General features: G+C 35.2%; 1 protein-coding gene across 1 annotated transcript in view; it reads right to left on the bottom strand.

Moving 5' to 3' along the window:
* Xirp2 (xin actin binding repeat containing 2) overlaps window positions 1–22998 on the bottom strand; it is a 73964-nt gene that overhangs the window by 5816 nt on the left and 45150 nt on the right. Inside the window, exons 4-7 of the mRNA XM_013142640.2 lie at window positions 13363–13446; window positions 12934–13006; window positions 11936–12069; window positions 1942–11251 (exon numbers count right to left, since the gene is read on the bottom strand). Of these exons, the coding sequence (XP_012998094.2) occupies window positions 1942–11251; window positions 11936–12069; window positions 12934–13006; window positions 13363–13446 (9601 nt within the window). The remainder of the gene's footprint in view (window positions 1–1941; window positions 11252–11935; window positions 12070–12933; window positions 13007–13362; window positions 13447–22998) is intronic.

The following is a 22998-nucleotide window of genomic DNA, read 5'->3' as shown; positions in this document are numbered from 1 at the left end:
TGGTACAATGATTAATATTATCCTAATACCCCTATTATTTACCCACTACACAAAATGGCATTTTAACATCAAATAAAGATAAACAAAAGATACCCATTCACTTTAATATGTTAAATATCAATAGTAAGTTCAGCCTTGGGGCCTGAGAAAATTTATCATTTGTTACAGATAATTGAATTTCTCATATATACTAAGATTATGCCTCTGTCCAAAGATTTTTAAAATATTCTGAACACATTTTTCTAAAGTACAAACATTTTTTAAGCCAAGGATATCATATCATACAGTGTTTATTTTCTTAACAATTTAGGACCAATTCTATGACACCAATTCTTTTGTATAATATAATAAGATTTGAATATCTTGAAATGTTTAGAAACATTTTTAAATGATTTTAGATTCTAGAGCCTTTTGAGTTCTTGCATCTATTTTCCATACTTCTCTTAGTACCTACAGTAACTTCCTAGTTTTTCTGAGTGAGAGTTAATCCCTATATGGTTACACTGCTAACCAATGTTTTATTGTGATTCAAATTGATGTGGAAACTTCACTTATCTCACAGGTCTTGTTTCCTGTGAGGATAATTAAGCTTTCATATTATGCTCATAGTTCTTTGTACAAAAAAACAAACAAGGAAAAACATATGTTAGACCTGGATTATGAATAGTGTGTTTTTTTTTTTTTTTTTTTTTTTTTTTTTTTTTTTTTTTTTTTTTTAGTGTGGTCACATTTCTGTATTCAACAGCAGAGTCTTTGTATTTTCTGGTTTTCTTTGAGCTATCTTGAAAGAATTAGAATTAGAAATTAATTAGACAGCTTTGCTTAATTATGCCAGAAGCAAGCACATTAAGAAACCATATTAACCTTCTAAACTAGACACATATGTTGCAAATATGATACAGGCATAATTATTAGTTTCTGCAGTTTTTATTTTTAAGCTTGCTCTTTTTTCGATGTTTCTAAAAGAATTGAGTACACTAATGATGCACATTAATTATGTCAAATCCATTTATTACAAAGTCTCACTAATTAAAAAAGTAGGGAAGGCTTAATGAAATGAGTTGTTCTCTGATGCTAAAAAAGTATACTTTTTATATGATTTAAATCTCTTTCCTTACAAATATAATCAAATTTTAAGATGTGTTGTTCTTTCTGACCAGCTGGTCAATGGAAGTTGTCATTTCTTTTTAGAAAGGTAAAACAGTCAGTTGTAAGAAAGTATTAGAAAATCTAATTCTAATTCAGTAATAATAATTAAATATATAAAAACTCTAATTCTTTATGTATACTCTTATCACAGATACAGATGCATAAAAATCCTTGAAAAAAAAGCAGAAATATATCTCAATGGTATAACACCTGCCCGTCAAGTGCAAGGCCTTGAGTTAGCCTCCTGGTACTGGAAAAAGAAAATAAAAAGCTGAAACACATTGTGGCATGTAAACTGCTTCTTGAATTACTACTAGATTATACTGAAATTAATTCAGTGATCTCTTAATAATGCATTTAAAAGGGCATCAGTATCCAGCTAAAGAGTGTTATCCAGCATCATCTAAAACAATTGTATGAAATAATAACTTTTTTAACCATTAGTAATGTGATATATTATTTAATACATACCTAATGATAATATTTTAAACATTTTTGCAATAATTATTGTTTGCTGCCTCATCCTATGTTTACCTTGACAAATACAGTTTCCAATAATCAACATAAAAGTTTTTATTATTCCCACATAGTACAAGGGGATCATGCTGTAAGAGATGCTTTTGTGAAAAGAAAGTATGAAAAATCAGGCATAGTAAAAGAAGATGGAAGTGCACTGGGGAAGCTGTTAGTTTTGGGTTATTCTATTTGGTTATTTCCACTGTAAATCATGTTGGGTTCAGAACATGCTTTTAAGTGAGTTAGTCTTCCTTCACACTTTTCAAGCTCATTTACCGGTTGTAAATGCAGATTCCTCCTGGATGGTGCTTCTCATGCCGGTTGCAGAAGCATCTGAGGCTGCATAGAGGCTTTTAAAGACTCTTTCACTCTCTTGCCATGTCTTTTGAAAATTCTTCCTAAGTTCTTTAGGTGAATCAGAGATATCTAAAATATGTCCAGCAATGACATCTTCATAGGTTGGTGGGGCATGCTTGAAGTCAAAGCCAGATTTGCCAATTTCTGAGCTGTGTGATGATGAGGATATTACCTTTGACCCAACAACTTGATTCTCAAAATCATCCAGGCCTGAGAAGTGTTCACTTAGAGACCTTGCTTCAGAGTGTACTCTGGGTTGTTGAACAGAGTTTTGTTCTCGGAGCTCTCCAGGATATTTGTAAGAAAAGTCTGTAAAATTAGTGTTTTCTAAGGATGTTGATCCAAATTCCTCCTTACAAAACATATGACTTTCTTGCTTTATGTTATGGTTTACATCTCCATTTGCATATACCCTCCTTTGTGATTTTGCTTCAAAAATTGGACCGTCTTCAAATTCTCTGAACCATTTGTTTATGTCATTTTTGTGGTCATTCATAAAATTTTCAGCCATTTGAACAGTCTGATTGGCTGCTTCATATCTCTGGGGACGTTCAGACAGGAGAGGCGCTTCCACCTTGTGGATGATTTCCACTGCGTCGTAACTTTCAGTATCAGGCATTATGCCATTAATGGAATTCACTCCATCTTGGTGAACATACGTTTCCCTTTTCTCTACTTTCCTAACTTCCTCCTGAGCTTTCATGGATTCTCTGTAGGAACCACTGCTGACAGGATTTATACCTACAGGTATTGTGATCGTAGGCGGAGACTCTCTATCACGACTTTCTATCTTAATTTGACGACGAAGCGATGCTGGAGACAAGATGATCTCTGACCTCTTCTCTGCAACTGGAACTGGGCTTACTGGTGTACAGGGGATGATTCCTCTAGATAATTTTGCAGTGGTGTCTTTGAGCTTGGCAAGTTGTTCTGAGCGGCTCCTGGGTGGAGAGGGCGAGCTGTTTGCTCTGTGAATTCTAGACACATGTGATATGGGTCTTCTTGGTGGGGTCTCCACACAACTATCCTTTACAGGGAACTGAGAAAGCTCGTCTTTAGGAGGGTTTTCTGTTCGTCTGGCAGAAGACTCAATTGTGATAAAAGTGGGTGATGGTGGTCGACTTTTTAAAGAGGGAGGACAACTCTTGTTATCCTCTGCATTAATTTCTTGATGAGTTTTTGCATAATCATTAGCAGTTGCTTCCTTGTGAGTTGCTACTTGGTGGTGTAATGTTTTTTCTTTTACAATTTTATTTTCTTTCTGTTCAACCTTTTTACCACAGCTTGCATTAGTACTAGAAACTTTTGATGATGTTTCATTAAGAGTGGTAAATTTATTTCCCTGCCTTCCTGTTTGGGAGGCTTTCATGACTGTTTGAATTATATTTTCACAGTATGCAAGCATATCCTCTGCTTGAGTTTTGATATGTGTTACTTCTTCTTTGACTTTTTCTAAATTATTCTCTGTGGCAATGCGAACTCCATATTCTCTTTTTTCTTCACTTATCAGCCATGCAGGAGTAATATTTAGCAGTGTCTGAAATGTTTTAAGGCCATTTTTACTTGGCTCTGTTTCAAAATGTTTTACTCTAGACAAAATCTGTTGTAGTTCTTCACGTTTTCTCAAGAACTCCAATATATTTACAGCACATTTTCCATCACCCTGCTGAGATTCTTTCACAGAGGAAAATGAAGATTTGTTCTGTGAAATCTCTTGCCCTGAATCTTTAGTACTGGAAAAGGCTTGTTTCTGTTGTATGTCCTTATCTCTGAGACATTTCTTTTCCTGCAGACTATAATACGGCTGGGACAATTGTTTATGTTCAACTCCACTTTCAAAAGTCTGTGTGTAGCTTTGCTGAAAATTCTTAGTCTGTGAATCTAGATGTGCATCAGCAACCTCTGGCTTGACTACCTTTAGTGCTGACTGATTAGTCGAATGTTCTTGCTTTCTTTCAACTATGAATTTTTCCTCTTTTGGATTGATTATTGATGATCCATGATTTTTTAATTCACTCCCTAGAAGTTTCTCTCTGTCAGATTCCCTACATTCTCTTTGCTTCTCAGGAACTATCTTGAACTTATTTTCATGTCTCTTTTCTGCAGACTCTGTAGGCATTTGTATTGTCACTCTTTTCTCCTTGGGTGGTTGATAAAAACGTTCAGTCACAGATTGCTTATTATTATATTCCGTGTTTGCTTCAGTTGTCTCAGTGTCTTGATACTGTTGTTTGGTAATGGTTTGAGTATCAACTACAGATTGTTTCACATGGCTTTCGAAGCTCTGGTCTGCTTTATTCAATGTCTGATCTAGAGTTTGGAGTTTGATGGTTTTAACTTTGAAACTTGGGGAAGCTGATTTGCTTTGATGCAAGTTCAACTGCTCCACACACTTCTGTTGTGTTTGGTGTGCACTATATTCTTGGTGACTCTGGTTAATTTCAAAAGCTGATTTAGATTGTTTAATATCCTTTGAGCTCTGTAAAACTTCCTTTTTCATGTTGTTTTTGTCTTTAGAGGCTGCTAGAACATGCTGGTGTCTATTGGTAGTGACTGACATTGCTGTTGTTGTAGAAAGTTCTTTGTCAGAGCACAGTCTTGCAACCTGAGCATCTGGGTTAGGTTGGCCCACACTGAGCTCTGAATCCATTCTGGGTGGGGGTATTTCCTTGTTTGTTTTTTCTGACAGCATTTCCTTTTCCAACTCTGTTATCTTTTGATTTGGGCTTTCTATTTTGACTGTGTTGTACCGAGAACTTTCCTTTCTCTGTTTTTCAAGCTCTTCCCTTTGTTGTCTGTATTTTTCTTCTGCAATCATTAAAGGTGTCTTAAACTTTCTCATGTAAGGTTTTGGACTCTGTTGACTTGAACTTTCTGGAAACGAGTGAGATTTTATGAGAGGTACTTTCTGTTCTCCCTTGAGTGCTGAAGTTTCTGGAATGGTCTGGGCGAGAGACTTGGTAGAATCAATAGATATCTGTGTTCTTTCATCAAGACTTTTTCTCACCATATCCTGCTTGCTGTCCATGTGCTCCCTGCTAGTTGTCACCATTGTTCTTTCCTGATGCTTTAAGGGAATAGTTTTATATTCCATATTTGATAGGGAGCTTCCCACTTCACCTTTAGAAGAAAGTTGATTGTTTTTATCTTTGTTTAGCTTGAGAAATTTAGGCTTGGGCAATGTGGGAGGTGGTGATTTTCTTGTTAGGACTTTAGCATGAGAATAAGTTTGCTGAGAGCTTGCGGCTTCTTTTTGAGAATACTGTTGGATGAATGTTTTGCTGTGTTTTTCTGGAACAGAGGAGGAAAGAAGATGCGCTGATTTTTGAAGTGGAGTTAGAGGAGGTGGAGGTGGTAGAAACTCGGATGCACATTCTCTTTCAGATTTCTCATCTCCTGGTGGTGAAGGAAGAGGGAGGCTTGGGCAGCTTTTGAATTCAGCCCTTATTTTCTCGGGGGATGGCAGAGGCTGAAATTCATTTTTTTCAGGAAACAGGATTGAAGGAGGTGGAGGAGGAAGAGGAAATTCAATTTCAGATGATGCATTGGAAGGTGGAGGAGGAGGAGGAGATGGAGGTGGAAGGGAGCATTCACTTTCTCTCATATTATTCTCAGGGTTAAAATTGACTGGATTAAATGACTTTTCCATTGCCATTTTTAAGTCTTTAGAAGTATTTGTCTTCATTAAAAAGTCCTGGCTTTCCAGATAAACATCAGTTTTCTGCTTTTTGTCAGTTGCTTTGAATTTATTGCTACTTTTTTCAGAGATTTTCTCTTCTGTTACATTGGATATGTTTTGATCTACAGGAAAAGGATGAAAGTTCATGATATCTTTCTTCATATCCTTTTTAGAATATTGCATTTCTTGCTTTAGCATTGTTTGCTTCTGGAAACCTTTTGTAATTTCAGATGTTTCTCCAACTTGCACGTTAACTGGATGCTTGGAGCTACTGGATGTAGGACTTTGCATCTCCATTGGTACTTTAATATTTTTGCTCTTTTTAGGACTCTCTACATGGAAAGCGTCAGTCTTCTGATGGTCATTTCTCAGTTCACAGCTTTGAATCTGGTGCTTTCCAAGTGTTTTATCAATTGATTGGGTAGATTTTGAGCTGTCTCCCTTCTTTGGCTGCCTCATTGTCTCTGGTTCCCTAGTTGTTAGATTTTCCTTCATGGACATCGTTGAAGTTAATTGCCCACTCATGTATACATCTCTAAGCTGCTGTTCTTTGGTAGTACCAGTCCAGACATTCAATCTGTCACCTGTTTCCAACACATTTCTCGTACTTTCATGGTATGAATTAGAAAGTTTTCTAAGGTTTTTCTCAAGCCCATCATTATTTTGTTCACGATCTATGACAATTTTTACAGTGCATTTGGGGGCTTTTGGATGACTTTCTTTTGTGGAAGTTCCATAATGAGATTTACCTTCAGTTTGATAGAGAGTATCTTGGTCAAGTGGCCCTGGCCTTGGCTGAATAATGCTTTCTTTGGCCTTCTGGACAGCACCCTTATGAATCTTTGTTTCCTGCTTTTCTGAAAATCCTGTAGTTTCTGCATAAACATCTTCTTTAATTTTGCCTTCTTTATCTACCTCTTTGAAACCTCTTTGTGCTTCTTTCAAAGACCTTAAAGTCATTTCAAGATCATCTCGTATAAGCTCCTTTTTAAGAATTTCAGTCCTTGTATTTGTAGCCTTTTCAAGGCATTCAATTGTTTTATCAATATCACCAGGGATGGCATCAGGTTGATTAGGTTCTTTCCATTGTTGCGTTGACTCTTTAAGTGACTTGAGCGTAGCCTGCATGTCGCCTTTTATTTTTTCTGTTTTAGTCACTATTGTCTCACTTACGGCCTGACTGAGAGAATTTAGTGTTGATTTCAAGTCCCCTTTTATAATTTCTTCTTTGTTTGTCTTATAAGATGTACTGGGAGACTCTGTCATAAAAACTTTTGCTGTATTACGCACATCTCCTGGAATGATGTCTGTTTCATTCACAGTACGTTCAACCTGCGACTGCCTTTTGTTTAGCAACCATTTTGTGTGCTCCACATCAACACCAATTATTTCTTCTTCTCTTTCTTTCTTCCTAGCTGCTGGTGCTTCATGTTGCCCTGTCTGAAGTTGTTTGAGATACTCTAAAGCTCCAGTCTCTATGCACGTTGTGAAAAACTGAACGTTTCCTCTCTCAGAGGCATCAATTTTAGCCCTCTCAGATACTTCGCTGTTTGATGTGGAAGACAACAAATTATGAATGGTACGTCTTACATCACCTCCTATTACTTCTTCATGCTTAACTGTATCGCCAGCATTTTCATGAAGAAGACAATAGATGGTCATATTAATGTCTCCTCTTTCATCCTCCTGGATTAAAATGCCTTTCTTGGCAGATCTCTCCTCTGTGAACAGTTTTTTAATTGCTTCTTGCACATCACCTTTTACTACCTCCTCTTTTTCAGCACGAAATTCAGCTGATCTGTTTAACAACTGAGTTTTAGTCAAGTTAACATTTCCCTTCTCCTCTTCACTAACCATGATCTCTTTTTTGGTGCAGTCTTTTTTGGAAAGTAAGTTCATCATTATATTTCCAAGATCAGCCCTGATAACTTCTTCTTTTTGTATCTCGGGAGATGCTTGGTTCATTAGCTTATATTTAGCCATTCGGACGTTACCAACTTCATCAGCTTCAATGATAATTCCAGGAACCTCAATCACTTTTTGAGAGTAAAGCTCTTTCAAGGTTTCTTTAATGCTCTTGCCAATAATTTCTACCTTCTCAACTCTATTTTCATTGAATTCATGAATAGGTGTTGTTTCAAAGAGCCATGTGGTAGTCTTGACATCGGAAGCTGGGATTTCTTCCTTGGCAATTTTTGTGATGCTTTCATCTGCATCTTTAATTGAATCCAAAGTTTGGTTTTCAAATAGCCATATTGCCTGTTTAACATCTCCCTTCTGTACATCTTCCTGGGTAACTGTCTTGATATTTTCATATTCTGACCCTTCTCCTCTCAATTCTTCTACAGTGTGAGTTTCAAATAGCCATGTAGATGTTTTAACATTGCCTTTTTGTATTTCATTGATACTTACAGTTCTTACGCAATTGTTCATCCCCAAATTTTCAGACTCAAAAAATTGTTTGCTTATCTTCACATTGCCACCTTGAATGTGGTCAACAGTGGACACAATTTTACGTGATTCTTCTGAAATTTGATCTAGTGGCTGTGTTTCAAATCTGTATCTGACAGAACTAACATCCCCCTTCTGAATGTCTTCTTGTGTAACAGATTTAATAATATACACGGTTTGTGATTCATTAATTGAGTCTAGTGGTTTTGTTTCAAAAAGCCACCTTGTTCCTCGTACATCTCCATGAATTACCTCTTCTTTTTTAACTGTTGTTACTTCATGAAAATACCCTTCTCGATCTTGAATTGCATAGAGTGGCTGGGTTTCAAAAAGCATTGTGTAGCTTTTTACATCACCCTTTACGACTTCTTCAGTACTTATTTTCTTGGTGCTGATAAGGTCACACTCTTCTTTAATCTCATCTAAAGAAAAAGTCTCAAAGATAAAGCATCCTCTTCTCACATCCCCACCTTTGATGTCTGTCACTGTCTTTACTAATGCCTCACTTTCTTGGCTTTCTTTTATCATGTCAATTGGATGGTTTTCGAAGAGCCACCTACAATTTAAGACATTGCCTTTCTGAATATCTTCAGCTTTTAGTGTCTTGATCTTTTTCAAAACTTCCTCTGAACTGGAACTTATAGAATCTAAGGATTGATTTTCAAATTTGTACCTCATGCTGGAGACATCCCCAGGTTGGATATCCATCTCTACAGTCTTGGTTTCCTTCCCTTCCTCTCCTTGTATGCTGTCCAAATTTTCTGTCTCAAAAAGAAGACATGCTGTACGAACATCACCACCCTGAATTTCCTCCTGTTTTACAGTTTGCAAGGTGACTGTTGTTTCAAAGTTATCTTTTATGGTATCAAGTGGCTGAGTCTCAAAGAGCCATGTACAGGTTTTGACATCTCCCTTATGAATTTCTTCACTTTCAGTCAGTAATGAAACTTTTTCATAAAGAGAGTCCATTGGCTGGGTTTCAAATAGCCATTTACAGGTTTTGACATCCCCTTTAACAGTATCTGTTGCTTGTTCAGATTTATTTTCTGTTTCTCCCATATTACTAAAGTATTTAATTGAATCAAGAGGTTGGGTTTCAAACAACCATTTAGCTGACTTAACATTTCCACTCTGTATTTCTTGTGCAGATATTCCTCTAATTATCTGAAATTTAAGAAGGCTCTCATCAAACTGGTCAATAGGTCTTGTTTCAAAAAGCCATCTGCAGCTCCGCACATCACCTCTTAGGATTTCTTCTTGCTGGACTGTCTTTACTTGATGGTATTTTCCAAGGTGATCTTGAATGGCATACAATGGCATAGTCTCAAAGAGAGATTTATTTAACTCCACAGCACCTCTTGTGACTCCTTCCACTTCTATTTTATGTGATGCATCAAATTTAATTAAATTGTTTGATTCGAAGATGTGTGTGTAATTCCTGACATCACCCCTGTCAACTTCTTCAAGCTTCACAGTTCGTGTGTATTCTTTTTTATCTTCTCTAATCTCTTCCAGTGGTTGGGTTTCAAAAATCCATTTTTGGTGCCTAACATCACCTTTTTCTTCTTCAGAGGTGGTGATTTTCTGAAGCTTTCCTACATTAGGACTATCTTTTAAGGCCTCTATTGGAAGTGTTTCAAATAGATGCTTGGTGGTTTGTACATCGCCCCCTATTATCTCTTCAGCTAATACAGGATTTGCATCAGATGTTTCTTTGAGAACGTCTAATGGCTGGGTTTCAAACATCCAACACTTTTTGGAGACATCTGTGCCTATGATTGTTTCTTTTTCAGTGATGACATCTTCTGACTCTTCTTTGATTTTTTCCAAAGGTTGAGTTTCAAATAACCACTTTGCTTTACTCACCCCACCTTTGACACTTTCTTCCATGGATATCCCTCGGACAACTTTAATTTCTGTGATGTCCTTGCTAATTGTGTCGAGAGGCTGTGTTTCAAACAGCCAACGTGCTGTTCTTACATCCCCCTTTTCAATATCTTCTCTGTGAACAGTTTTGATTTCTAGAATTTGACCTGACCCATCCCTAATAACATATAATGGTTGGGTTTCAAAATATTTTATACTTCTCTTAACGTTTCCCTTAATTTCTTTAAGTTCAGACCTGAGTTGCAGTAAATTAAATTCATCTACTGAATGAAGTTGTCCAAGTTGATCCAGATGTTGAGTCTCAAACATGTATCTCACAGTCTTTACATCTCCCCCAGTTATGTCCTTAGTAATAGTTGATGCTAATTCTTCTTGATTCTGGAGCATTTTATTCATAGAATCTAATGGCCTTGTTTCAAACATCCACCGGGCTGTGGAGACATCGCCTCTGGCCAGCTCAGGAATTTTGTCAGCATTTACTCCACCTCTAGGAGAATGAACTCCCAGCGTATCTATGGGTTGAGTTTCAAACATCCATGTTGTATACTTCACATCACCACCAGCGATAATTTCTTGATCAGCAATGCCCTTGGCATTGTTATTTTCGCCTGGAGAACCACTGTTGATGGAATCTAATGGCTGATTCTCAAAGATCCATCTCATAGACTGAACCTCCCCTTTTAGAATTTCATCCCATTCCAAATATTCTCTTTGAGAGTTCAGATCTCTTTGAGAGCTATCGTTTGTATTTTCAAAAACATACCGGGCATGTTGTACATCTGCTGAAACTGAGCTCCCTGTGTTCTTTTGACTGGAAACAATCTCAGAAACCTCACTAATATAATCTTTTTCCAAGTTTTTTCTTAACTCAGGATGGATGTGTTTATATAAACGATTTAATTCATACAAATTTCTTTGCTTGGAGTAGACATCTTTGGGGATTGGTAGTCTTCTAGGAGGGCTTGGGAGTTCAGGGGACTGAGAAAAAGCTGTCACATCTATTGGAGTTTTAAGTACATCCGGCGGGGGAGGAGGAAATTCTTCGGTCTCTCCTGGAGCAGTGGTATCAACTTGTCTCAGAGCTGAGTAAGTGGCTTTATGATCACTGTATCTTGAAACTGATGTTTCCTTCCTCTGGCTGGTTGAAGCATAAGAGGAAGAGGTACCCACAACTGATGTTGGCTTTATAATTTCTTCATATTCACTTTCAATCTTTAAGGGGGAAAAGAAGCTTATGAAGATTAATGTAGTAGTGAAAGCTTGCAAAAAAAAAAAAGCCTTTTACCTGTCCATAATCAGGACTCTGCTGTGATATCTTCATTGGGAAAAAAACAAAACAAAACAAAACAAACAGGTGAAATAAATACTCCATCTAAAGACTTAGGAGTAGAATTCAATGTTTGATACTTGTTCTTGTGATCTATTTTTACTATGTAAACAACTTATATTACCCAGTCAATGTATCTGTGACTATTTGTACATATTCTTACTTTTCTCCCCTTTACTAATGTAACCTGCTGAGTAATCTACAGAGAAATTGTGAAAGTCCTCAAGTACCTTTGAGGGTTGTTTTGTTTTCCTGAGAATTTTAAACAGAACATAGTGACATCTGACATTACAATTTGACTTTGTTACTTTATCTACTGTTTACATACTCCTCAGTATACATCTTTTTTTCCCTCATTTTCTCTAGTGAAAAAAAATTATACTAATTCTTTTCTTATTTAGATCAAAATGGTCCTTTTGAAATAGAATACATGATAGTTCGGGATTTTTTTTTTTTTTTTGATTGCTGTTGTTGCTGAAAAAAGGTCAAATGTTTATTGATTGAAAGAGTTTACACATTTAAGTCTGATTTTATGCTTAATACATTTCTATGTAGAGAAATTACATTACCTTACTCTCCTTAGCTGGGTACATTGTCTCTTTGCCAGAGTAGAGGACCTTTTCCTGGGCAGACTTTTCAAATTGCTCTTTTAAAATTTTAGTTGAAACCTTAGGCATCTCTTCATCATCAGGTGTGTCAATGACTACAACAAAGAAAACACCAGGGATATTATATAATGAACAAAAATTATGCTTCAGTTGAATTATGATGCTATGGGAAACTTCCCCCAATACATATAAAAAATTCAAGGGGAAAATTTATGCTTGTAACATTATTTTATTGTGTAATTTAAGAATGTAGCAGGAAATATGGGGGAAAATATGAATGCTTCTCTGTACTTTCCAAATTTTCTATAAGCTATTCTATTTCTATGTTCAGGCAAAAATAATAAAAATTATAAAACAAACACAAAAGAATAGACAAAGGCTTTCTTTATGCAGAACAAAATAATGATACAGTTATGGCATTTAAACAATGTTTTGGTTAGCGATCGATTAAATCTTCAGGGCAGCAGAGCTTTTTCATTTTTGATAAGCAAGATAACTATGCTTAATCTTGCAAAAATATAGAACTTTTCTCATAGTCTAATCTATCTCCATGTTGGAGAACTGGAAACTAGTACATAAATTTGTTATGAAATTAATATAATCCAGGTAATTGTGTTCTCAGAGAGCTTAATAAGCATCAAAATTTTCTTTAACTTCCTGAGGTTAAAAACAAAACAAAAAACCTAAAAAACACCAAAGTGACTACTTTGCCATGTTGGGGTTTTAGGATGCATATTTGATAGGCTAGTGGGCAATGGGCTACTTTAGAAAGGTACAGAATTTAATTATCCCTGGCAAAATCTACTTCTACGCAGGAACACTAGCCTTCCTCATTTGCAACTATGAGTTAGAGTTGGTAATGTTACTCGCTGGGAAAGACTGGGCTTTGGAAGTCCTTCATTCAAGCTCAGGAACACGGAGAGAAAAGTGATATGTGGCCAATGTTACTAGACTCTTACCTGTTTCTTGGACATACTGACTGAACTGAGAAGCTTGGTTTGTTTGCTCTGTGTGCTTTTCAAGATGAGAGACCTGTGTTTAAAGAAAATTTAAACAGCTGTTTCGAAGAAGTCAGCGATTTGAGTACAACAAATAATAATCTTCATTTTACAGTGATTTTCATCTAATACATGGAGAGATGTCAATTTAGCTTATATCATTTATTTTAATATAGGAACTCATTATAATAAAACGTATTTGAAATATAGTCATATTTTTTGAGTGCCTGCTTTATTGTTTGTTAAATTTTGATTCAGAAGTAGAGAAAGAAACAGTTGTATGCATTGACAGTAAATACTTAAAGGACAATAAAATAGAAAGACCATAAGTTAGAATGTGCACACAGTTCTGAAAACTACTGGGAAAGTATTGTTTTTCTAAGTAGTTACCATTTCTCTCTCAAGAACATCAGTCTCATTTGCTTTGGAAATTTCTTCACTTCTTTTCATTTCTTGACTGCTATGGATTACCTCCTGAAAATAAGCAAGCAAACAAATAAACAGATTAAAAAAAAACTGCCTTAAGTTTGAAATTTTCAACTGGTTTATTAATTTCAGTGACAGAAACTTTTGGGAAAAATAACTTCCTCGGTTTGCTTAGTTGCCATGACAAAAGACTCCTAATTCAGTTGTTTGAAACTGCATAATTTTATTTCACACTTCTGTAGTTCAGAAACCCTGAATGGTTCTCGTTGGGTGCTGATTAGTGTTAGGAGGTTATTCGTTTTATTCTGAGGATCTTAGGGAGGACCCATTCCTTTGTCTTTGGTAACTCTAGGCTGCTCTCCTTCCTTTTCTTCTGGCCCCCACTTTTTCACACTGAACATTTTCCAACTGTCATTTGTCTGATTCCCTCTTCCATTTTAGAATCCTTCATGATTACACTGGAACAACTCAGTCAATCCAGGATTATATTCCAGTCGGAAAATCAGTGGATGAGCAACTTTATTTAGCTTGCAATATTAATTTCTCTTTGTAAGAAAATTTAACACATTCAGAAATTATGGGGATTAGGTCATAGATAATTCTTCCCACCTTCAGTAAGCAATAAATGCTACTAATGTACTTCATATGAGAAAGAACATGTGAATGCTTGGAAGACAGCCATGATCACCATGATACTACCAACATAGAACACATAAATTCTTAATCATAAAAAAAATTTGTGTCAAAGCCTCATCTTAATATTTCAGAAAGATATTCTTGTCTTGAAATTGGTCATCCAATATTAATATGCATCTAGAGTTGAATTAAATACATAACACTAAGCTAGGTAGAGTGGTATTTTTCAATAATGTTAGCACTGTAGGAGTCTGAGTCAGTGTTGCAAGTTAGAACACAGCTTGGGTCCTTTAGAAACTTAGCGAGATGATGTTCTGCCTCTGAACAACATAAACAACAATAAAAGACTGGGAGTATAGCTCCGTTGTAGAGCACTATTTAGTAAGTAAGAAACTGGGTTCCATCCCCTGAATTGGAAAAAAAAGTTTAAAGATATTGAAAGACTGAGCATGTAGGTTAGTGAAAATGTCTTGCGTTCAATCTCTAGTATACCATACATGTGCACTAAAAATAACCAGTTCTAAATTATAAGTAGCACCACATCTCAGCCTTTTTGTTAGGGTCATGTGTAATATAAATTTTGAGTAAACCATATTAAGTGCATATGGTTTTGAGTAAACCATATAAGTGCAATTATAAACAGGCCATATCATGATACTGACATCTCCTTATCTTCATATATAGAGTGTACTGGTTAATTGCGATTGTCAACTTGATTGGATAGAAGGACTCCTGTGGAAGTGACTGGGTTGTGATTGGATTGGAAGAGTCAACCCATTTGTAATTGATAGCTGAATGGGCTTTTAAGAGGTAGGGCTTGGACAGAGGTCATGGAGGTGCGGTCCTACAGACTTATCTGGTTCCTGGCCCCTTGTTGGGTGTGCTTCCAACTGCTGCCTGCGTCCTGGGTGTTGTGAAGTGAACAGTTTCCTCCGTTACACTCTTTACCATGATGTGTTGGTCCTGGAGCCAGCCAACCATGAGCTGACATCTCACAAACTGAGGTAAAATAAATCTCTCTCTTTTCAAAGTTGTAGTATCAGTATTTTGTACCAGAAAGAAAAATCTGACAAAACACACTGCATTACTTTTGTTAAATTAGATAGGTGACCCACAAAATTGAAAAGTTGGAGGTCCTAATAATTTTGTTTATCCATCTCTATTCTCTCTACAGAATATAATTCTGCTATAAATTTGAGATGGATTGATATAACCAACCAGTTGAAAAACTGCTAAACATCTTACTGAAAAAATAAATGTATGAGCAGCTATCTCTTTGTAAAGACACATGTATTTGAAGTTGGAGCTTCAGTTTTATCTTTATACTTATGCGACTAATCAAAACTAGCTTTGAAACATGATTTTAAAATATGTGTTAGCAAAGAATAATCAAGTGAGAACAGTATAACATGAGTACTAATTAAGATTGCTAACTTTTTTTACAATATGTTAAACACTTCTAAACTATTAAGTCTTAATGAAACCTAGAATAAGTACAAATTTATGAACTCTTGACTAGTATTTTTTGATACTAGCTATATAGTCTACAATTTTCCCTTCCTCCAGAATTATTTGGCATATGTATTAGCTACAGTCCCCTCGCTGGGAGGAGAGGTTTAATTTGGTTATGGTTTTAGGAATTCAGTCCATGCTGAATTGTCTCTGAAGAGGAAGCATCATGAGAGAAGGGAACTGCTGAACAAAGCAACTTAGTTCATAGTGGTCAGGAAGCAGGAGAAGGGAACAGTGCCAAAGAGAATCCAGCTAGAAATCATACGTAATATACAAGGTCATGCCTCCATGACCCATCTAAACACAACTAGGAGTGTGGCTATTAATTTATTAGGTGTTTCTTAATCCAATAAAGTTGAAAAATCATGCTTAAGGGTCACAGAATACGTTACAGGTCTGATTAACCAAGAAGTAGTCAGTCACTTATTTAAAATTATATAGTATAATCTGATTTTACTACACTTTTCTAGAAAGCAGAATTAATAAAAGAATGTGAAGTGTTCTCTGAAAGTCTAAGAATTAAATGCAAAATCTGGCATTCCTCTTTAAAATGTAGGATATACTTAGTGGAATATAATTGAAGATCATTGACTTTTTCAAAAAAATAGTTTCCTAGTTCTAGTTAATGATCTTTACACATAGCAATGTTTCATAATATGCTGGACATACAGTTCATGCTAAATAAAAGTTCATATACTGAATGGACAGCGAATGTATGGATGGATAAAATAGAACATTTTCATTAATCAACTAATTCTATTCAAACTTCTTTTTCCCAGGACTGTTCTAGGTATTCGTGGTAAAATAATGAGCAAAACACTTTATTTTCTAAAGAAAGAACATAAAAGTAAATAATCCGTGTTCTTTCCATTAAGTCCAAGGAATCAGCATTTTATATGACAACATGTTTGCGGCATCAAACTTTAGTTAATGCATAGTAGCCTTGTGCTGGAGGGAATAATTATATCATTGAAGACTGGATAGAAAAAAAATGCATGGATACAAATGACAGCTCCCTATCAGTGATGAATCTTTCCCCCAGTAGATATAATAAGAATATTCTATGAACTACTCAGAAATAAGAAGTACTTTTTGAACAGACAGCGGTATTATTAAGGGGTATTGTGATCACTTCTATAAGCTCATACCTGGCCTAGCAGCCTACATGCTAATACCAGCTGTGACAAATGAAATATTTTGATTGATTTATGCAATGATTTTAAAATTTTGGATTTGTAAACATGGACAAAAATCAGAATTTCCCCCTGCTTTTAAAAATGAATGTCTGACAATACAGGTTTCATGTTCAAAGACAGCATGATCTGGCTGAGACAATGTGGCTGGGCTTTCAGCTGAGGCATGTGCTTTCCAGGTCACTGTTTCTTACATTATCAACCATTTATCACCAAGTTGGAATTATTTTTTTTTTAAAGCTTTCTGGTACCCAGAGAAATTTGAATGTCAGACACATGCTGTTAATTATCATACTACGAGAGTAGAGTTATTGACATGAATCCCTCTGCTGAGAAAAACAAATGCAAAATATTTAGAGTAGAAAAGTGTAAATAAGTGTATTTTTGACATACACTTAAAATTTTCATTTTTCTGGAGCAAACACTTTGAGGTTAGTATGTATCCACTGACGTAAAAACAATTTATGCCTACAATCTCTAAATATGTTTTCTTGTCGGAGATGGCACAACATGAGCTGTGCAAGTGAGCATAAATTTTGTTTATAGTTGTTAGTTTCTACTTCAGCATTTATGTGCTATTACTAAATAGAACTGTAATTGCTACACTAGTTTGGTACGTTAGCATCAATGCATCAAATTTACTGCCCCCTGGTTACTGTAACTTACATAAAATCTGTCTTAAAATAGTCCAAGATTTTGTCACTATCTTTTATTGTTTCCCATTTTGCAAATAGTATAATCTGGGTTTTAGGTCTGATTTTCTTTTCCCAGAAGAAATTTTTTGTGTCTATAGATGATATAGTTATAGAAAAGGATGAATCATTATGATGCTCAGGTAGAAGTTAAATTAAACAAATAAAATATAATAAAGAATTCTGGTCAGAATATTACATATAAATTCACATGAAATGATTTATGAGATTAGTTCCTTAAAATTAAGTTGAAATATGGACCAAAATGCAAGGAACAAAATGCTTTTCGCAAGTGGATTAACCAGTATCCAGAAATGAGGGATTAGTACTAACTCCTTCCTGTACTAGGCAAACTACAGTATTGGGCAAATTACTAAATCATGCTTGGACTCAGTGTTTCATCTCAGGAAGTGACCAAAAGGGAGAAAATATATTTATGCTGTAACTGAAATCTAAATGAGAAAATGAAGCACAGTTACTATACAATATTATGATGCTTGCATGGTTCATACCAATCTGGTATCAAGTCATTTTTTAGCTAAATATATTACAAAAAGTTGGTTGCTGACACATACATCTAAGGTTTTTCTAGTGCAGAAAATCACATCTGCTTAGCTGGTTTGTGATTTCTAGCATCCTAGGAATATCACTGTAAGTTTCTATGAGTAAAAATGCAAACGCATACTCATTTGAATACAATGAGTAAAAACAAAAGTTATTTTTAGAAAACAATTAAAAATTATATTTACAAGATGATGAATTACTATAATTGTGATTCTTAGAAGAATCCTGAATTAAAAAAAAAAAAAAAAAAGAAAAGACTGGCAGAACGGTAGATGATAGCTTTTCAGCAGAGTGGGAAAATTAGAAACTCATGCTCTGTGTCAGTAATTTGGAACATTTACCCATTACTAATATGATCAATAAAACAAAATGGTTAAATTATTTACATATTTGTCAAACTGACATAAACAACACAAAAATATAGCAAAAATACCAATCCATTAAAGGTTTGAAAGAATAATTAGTTATTTCTTTTAAATGATAGGTATAAAATTGGTGAATGGTACATGGTATTGGATTTGATTTATATACATTTAAAAAGTTTCATTTTGAAACTTATTTCTTTTTAATGTGCACTAAAGATTGCAGTGTACAATCTGCCATACCTTTGTTTTTAACTCAATTTTTTACATCATTTGTGTGTGTGTGTCTATATACATACATATATATATATATATATTTTTTTTTTGTTTTTTAAATAATGTGGCTCAAAACTTATTTTCCCTTTAAATATCTCCTGATTTCTTCGAGAGGTTTCTGCTTCTTTTTTCCTATTTCTGTGATTGTCGATACACAGCTCTATATTTTTTTACCCACCACATTGTGCAATCAACATTTACTAATAAGAGCTGCTCCTTTGACTGAGCTCTTAGTCCACTGCATGCAGATTCATTCACAGTATTTAGATTCCCAGTGAACAGCAGAGGCCTAACGAAGTGTCAAGGAAGGAATGCATGGGAACATAATAGCTTTTTCCCCAACATTGTGAAAACTATTTGATTCCTAACTTGTTTTAAAAATAGGGATTTTAGACTTTTCCATATCATCCTGTGATTATTTTGTAGCTTTGACAGAGAACTTTTGATACTGCACATTTTCGTAATTGTTAGGTACTGAAGCAGGTGTCTAGAGCAATGAGATGTCAGTCACTTTAGAAAGTGCGCTCAAAAAGAGGCTGCTTGATACTGGTTCAAATGATCAGAATGTCTATGGAAAATTCGGCAGCACAGTGACACTAAGCACCACCAGGTAGAGGAAAACATCTAGGCCAAAAAAGCAATGAATACAAAAAGGCAAAAAACATTCCCAGGAAGACAGAGAAGCATTTAAACAAGGAAAATGTATTTTCCAACAGCCCTTTTAAATAAACTATATTAGTGGAACTAAACAAGTTATATTTAAGTCCTATGCCAGTGAATTGCTTTTGAATGTTGAGTGGTGAGTCTGATAAGCTTCCCAGCACCTTATGGAAGCAGCAGTGGAACGCACTAGGCAGAACATGGCCACATCAAAACACGAAGTTGTGAGACTATGAAGACAATGAAAACTAACATTTATTCCTATTTTAAATTTATACGAATGAGAAAAAAATTTAAGGTAAAGAAATATCAGGACACATTTTTGAGAGTGTCAGTTTGAGTTAGAGCTTTCCTGTGTAGATTAAACTGGCCTTGAACTTGCTATGTAGCCAAGGTTGACCTTGAACTCATGGAAATCCTCCTGCTCAGCTTTTCAAGTGCTGAGATTACATACCTGGCTTAAGGAACACTTAAACCTGAATTTTATTGTGTGACCCTGTACATACAGGAGTGAAATCTCTAGTTGTATTTGGCCCAGTGTAAGTCTCACCTAAAGTTTTGGAAGTTTACTAGCAGGATCATTGTATTTTAAGGGACTAATGATGCAAAGCATTGAAACAAAATTAAGATGCTTCTTCCTTTAAAAACACTGAATGTTTAAATACGAGTGACCTTAGATATATTCACCTAAGGATGTGTGTTTTCAGTCAACAGTTCTCAAACATCAGCTAGCTGTGTGGCACTATGATAAGCATTGGTACTATCATTCTGTGTTTCTGTAATAATGTTCTTCATTTTATCTAACTCCATTAGTTGTGCAAAATGCAAAATATATACTTACTTACTTAATGATATTCCCTTGTGACAAAAATTCTAAGCATATACACATCCTGAATTATGCAAATTTATTTTATAAATTTCTGCAACTAAGCTTTGGTCATTTTTAGCTATAAAGAACAGATGATATTTTTAATACAAAGTTCTTAGTTGAAAACAAAATCATTTGTCTTTTGAAAGGGAGGATTCCACATAAGAAACATTAGCTTTCACTGCTGGAAGAACCTTGCCCTCTTCTTTTCTAAAGCTATTATTTATAGAGCCATATCTCAGAGTCCAAAACAGCTGAAGATTCATAAAAAGAGCATATAAAAGTCGCACTCTCAATGGGGTCATCAAAAACATTAGCTACATAAATAACAGGATTTGACACACTAAAACAGCAACTTGCATAAAAAACACTGAATATTCAGTAAATAAAAGGTGCCTTCTAGAATTTTATGTAGATATATGCTAAAGTTATCTTTACATACATAATATTTCTATTTAACACAAAGTATATTAAAATCAAAGATGAGCTTGGATATAAGTAAGTCTAAATGTGTAAGAAAAGAAGCTGAAACCTTAAGAGCAGTGAAATTATATACAAAAATTTTGCACAAGAAGAGAAAATATTCTCTAAAATAACCAGAGTTAACAAGAATCTCCTATAAATGAGCACAAACTAGGTCTGAGAAATAACATTCTACCTCTCTCGTGGCAACAGGCAGCTGATTTTTAAGTTGTGCACATACTGTTGAATGCTATTTAAATACAGTACTCTTTTTGCTCTAGAACTTCTGACCCATTTAAGTTCTCTTATACTTAATCTGAACTATTTCAGTAGTCCCCTAATTTATCTTCTTCCATCTACCCTTAATGTCCTCTATATCAATCTTACACAGTCAAAATCATGTTTCTTAAAGGGATATCTATTCATCTTGCTCCTCAGTTTAAGTTTCTTAAATAGTTCTTGATCATCTGTGAATAAGGTAAAAGTTATTTAACATGCCTTATAATTCCTTCTATTATCAACTTGAGCCTACATTTCCACCTTCATGCCTCAATTACTCTTCATTATATTCACAAATAAATCATGCTGTTTTACCTTCTGTACAAGTTGTGCTTTCACTAAATTCTTATAGTCTGTACGCATGAGAAATTATTTCAAGTCTCAGCTGAAGTATTCTCTGCCCTAAGATGTCCTTCTGGACCATCTTTCATTCAGATTAAATTTTATCACAACTTCTTTATTTCCCAGAGAGCCTCATTTATATTTTCTATTGTAGCTTCTACTACACCTCACACGTAATTATTTGTTACATGTTTGTGCTTCTGATAGAATAAGCTCCTTCATGGCAAAATAGTGTCATTTTCATTATTAAATTTTTGTGCCTGGTATATAATGGGTACTTACTGATTATCAGAATAAAAACAAAAATAAATATAAGGGACAGGTACGGAGACAGCCTTCCTGGTTAATATCACCTTTGTCTACCTTCCATGGAAGGGTTACTTAGGTTTTCCATGTGTCTGATTTTCATTTAGAAAAGAAAAAAAAAATAGTAGTGTCTACCTTAGAAGGTTATTGTGAGGAAGAAACAAGTTAATACGTGTAAAAAAAACTGGCTCGTCAGTGTTACATTAGTGATTACCATCTTGGCTTGTTTACTGCACCCTTGTACCAGACATTTTTCTAATAATTTAGGATTTAGAAACCAACGCAGGGTGGGGGGGGAGGAGGAGGAAGAGGAGGGGAAGAAGAAGAAGAAGAAGAAGAAGAAGAAGAAGAAGAAGAAGAAGAAGAAGAAGAAGAAGAAGAAGAAGAAAAAGAAGAAGAAGAAGAAGAAGAAGAAGATTGAATATGAGTAGTTTGCACTGATGTCTGTCGATTTTTACCAAAGCATTGCATTACAAAGTTAAGTCTAGAAACTAAGGAAGCAGCAATTTCAAATACATATATTTCTTGGTCTACCAGATAAATGAGAAGTTTAACCAAAGAGAAAGTGAATAAGGGAACCTGTACATATCACAATCCTTCCAAACCATTCTGGTCCGCGGGACATGGGGATGTTCTCTGAAGAGGGCCAGAGAGTGAGTTTGTGATCACATCACTTCTACAATGCGGCTTCTTCTACGGTCCCTGATCTACTATTATAAGATGCTTGTTGCACTCATTCCTCTCATAAGAGGCATTATTTTATGACTTCAGGCTTGACAATAAAATCTTAACACTTACCGATTATTTATTTTTTAAATCAGTTACAATTTGCAGTTTTAAGTATTTGACTGATTTGAACAGCAAAGAAGATTCATCAGAGGGACACTGGGTGACAGAGAAGGGGAGTGTACCCAAGGAAACTTAGAGAATAGGAGGGGGTGGAATAATAGAGGAGAACAGAATGGTGGAACCATCTGGGGACCACACCCTTGCTGCTTCACTGAGCGCCAGACACATCCACCGCTCATGCCATCAGTGGTATATACTATCTCTGCTTCCAGAATAGTTATTAACTGAAACTAGAGGTAGCTATTCTCCTGTCAACACCCATCATCAATATTGATTTTGTGTTTCTTGTGTCAATAGCTTCTCATGCAGAGTTTCAGATGGAGGTGTTCGGTCAGTGACGTTTGATTCACAGGTCCAGATGTGAGATAACAAGAAGGCTAGGGAACTGTGTGTATATTTGCAGCTTCTCTTCGTGATGAATATTTCTAACTTTTTGGGTGGAGATTAAATGGAGTTCAGATGAAAAAAGAAAAAAATAAAGGAAAAAAGAAAATACAGTAAATTCCTCAGTATTGTGGCTCAGAAAATGTTATTCATGAACACTGAGGTTTACTTAATCCAAAGGAAGATAGTTTAAAACACAAGAAATGCAATGCCAT

The sequence above is a fragment of the Cavia porcellus genome, unplaced genomic scaffold (assembly GCF_034190915.1).
Source record: "Cavia porcellus strain 051 isolate PalLab524CR breed Dunkin Hartley unplaced genomic scaffold, mCavPor4.1 scaffold_12, whole genome shotgun sequence".
Lineage (NCBI taxonomy): Eukaryota > Metazoa > Chordata > Mammalia > Rodentia > Caviidae > Cavia > Cavia porcellus.
The sequence above is the reverse complement of the archived record's forward strand: the minus strand, read 5'-3'. Positions and strand labels throughout refer to the sequence as shown.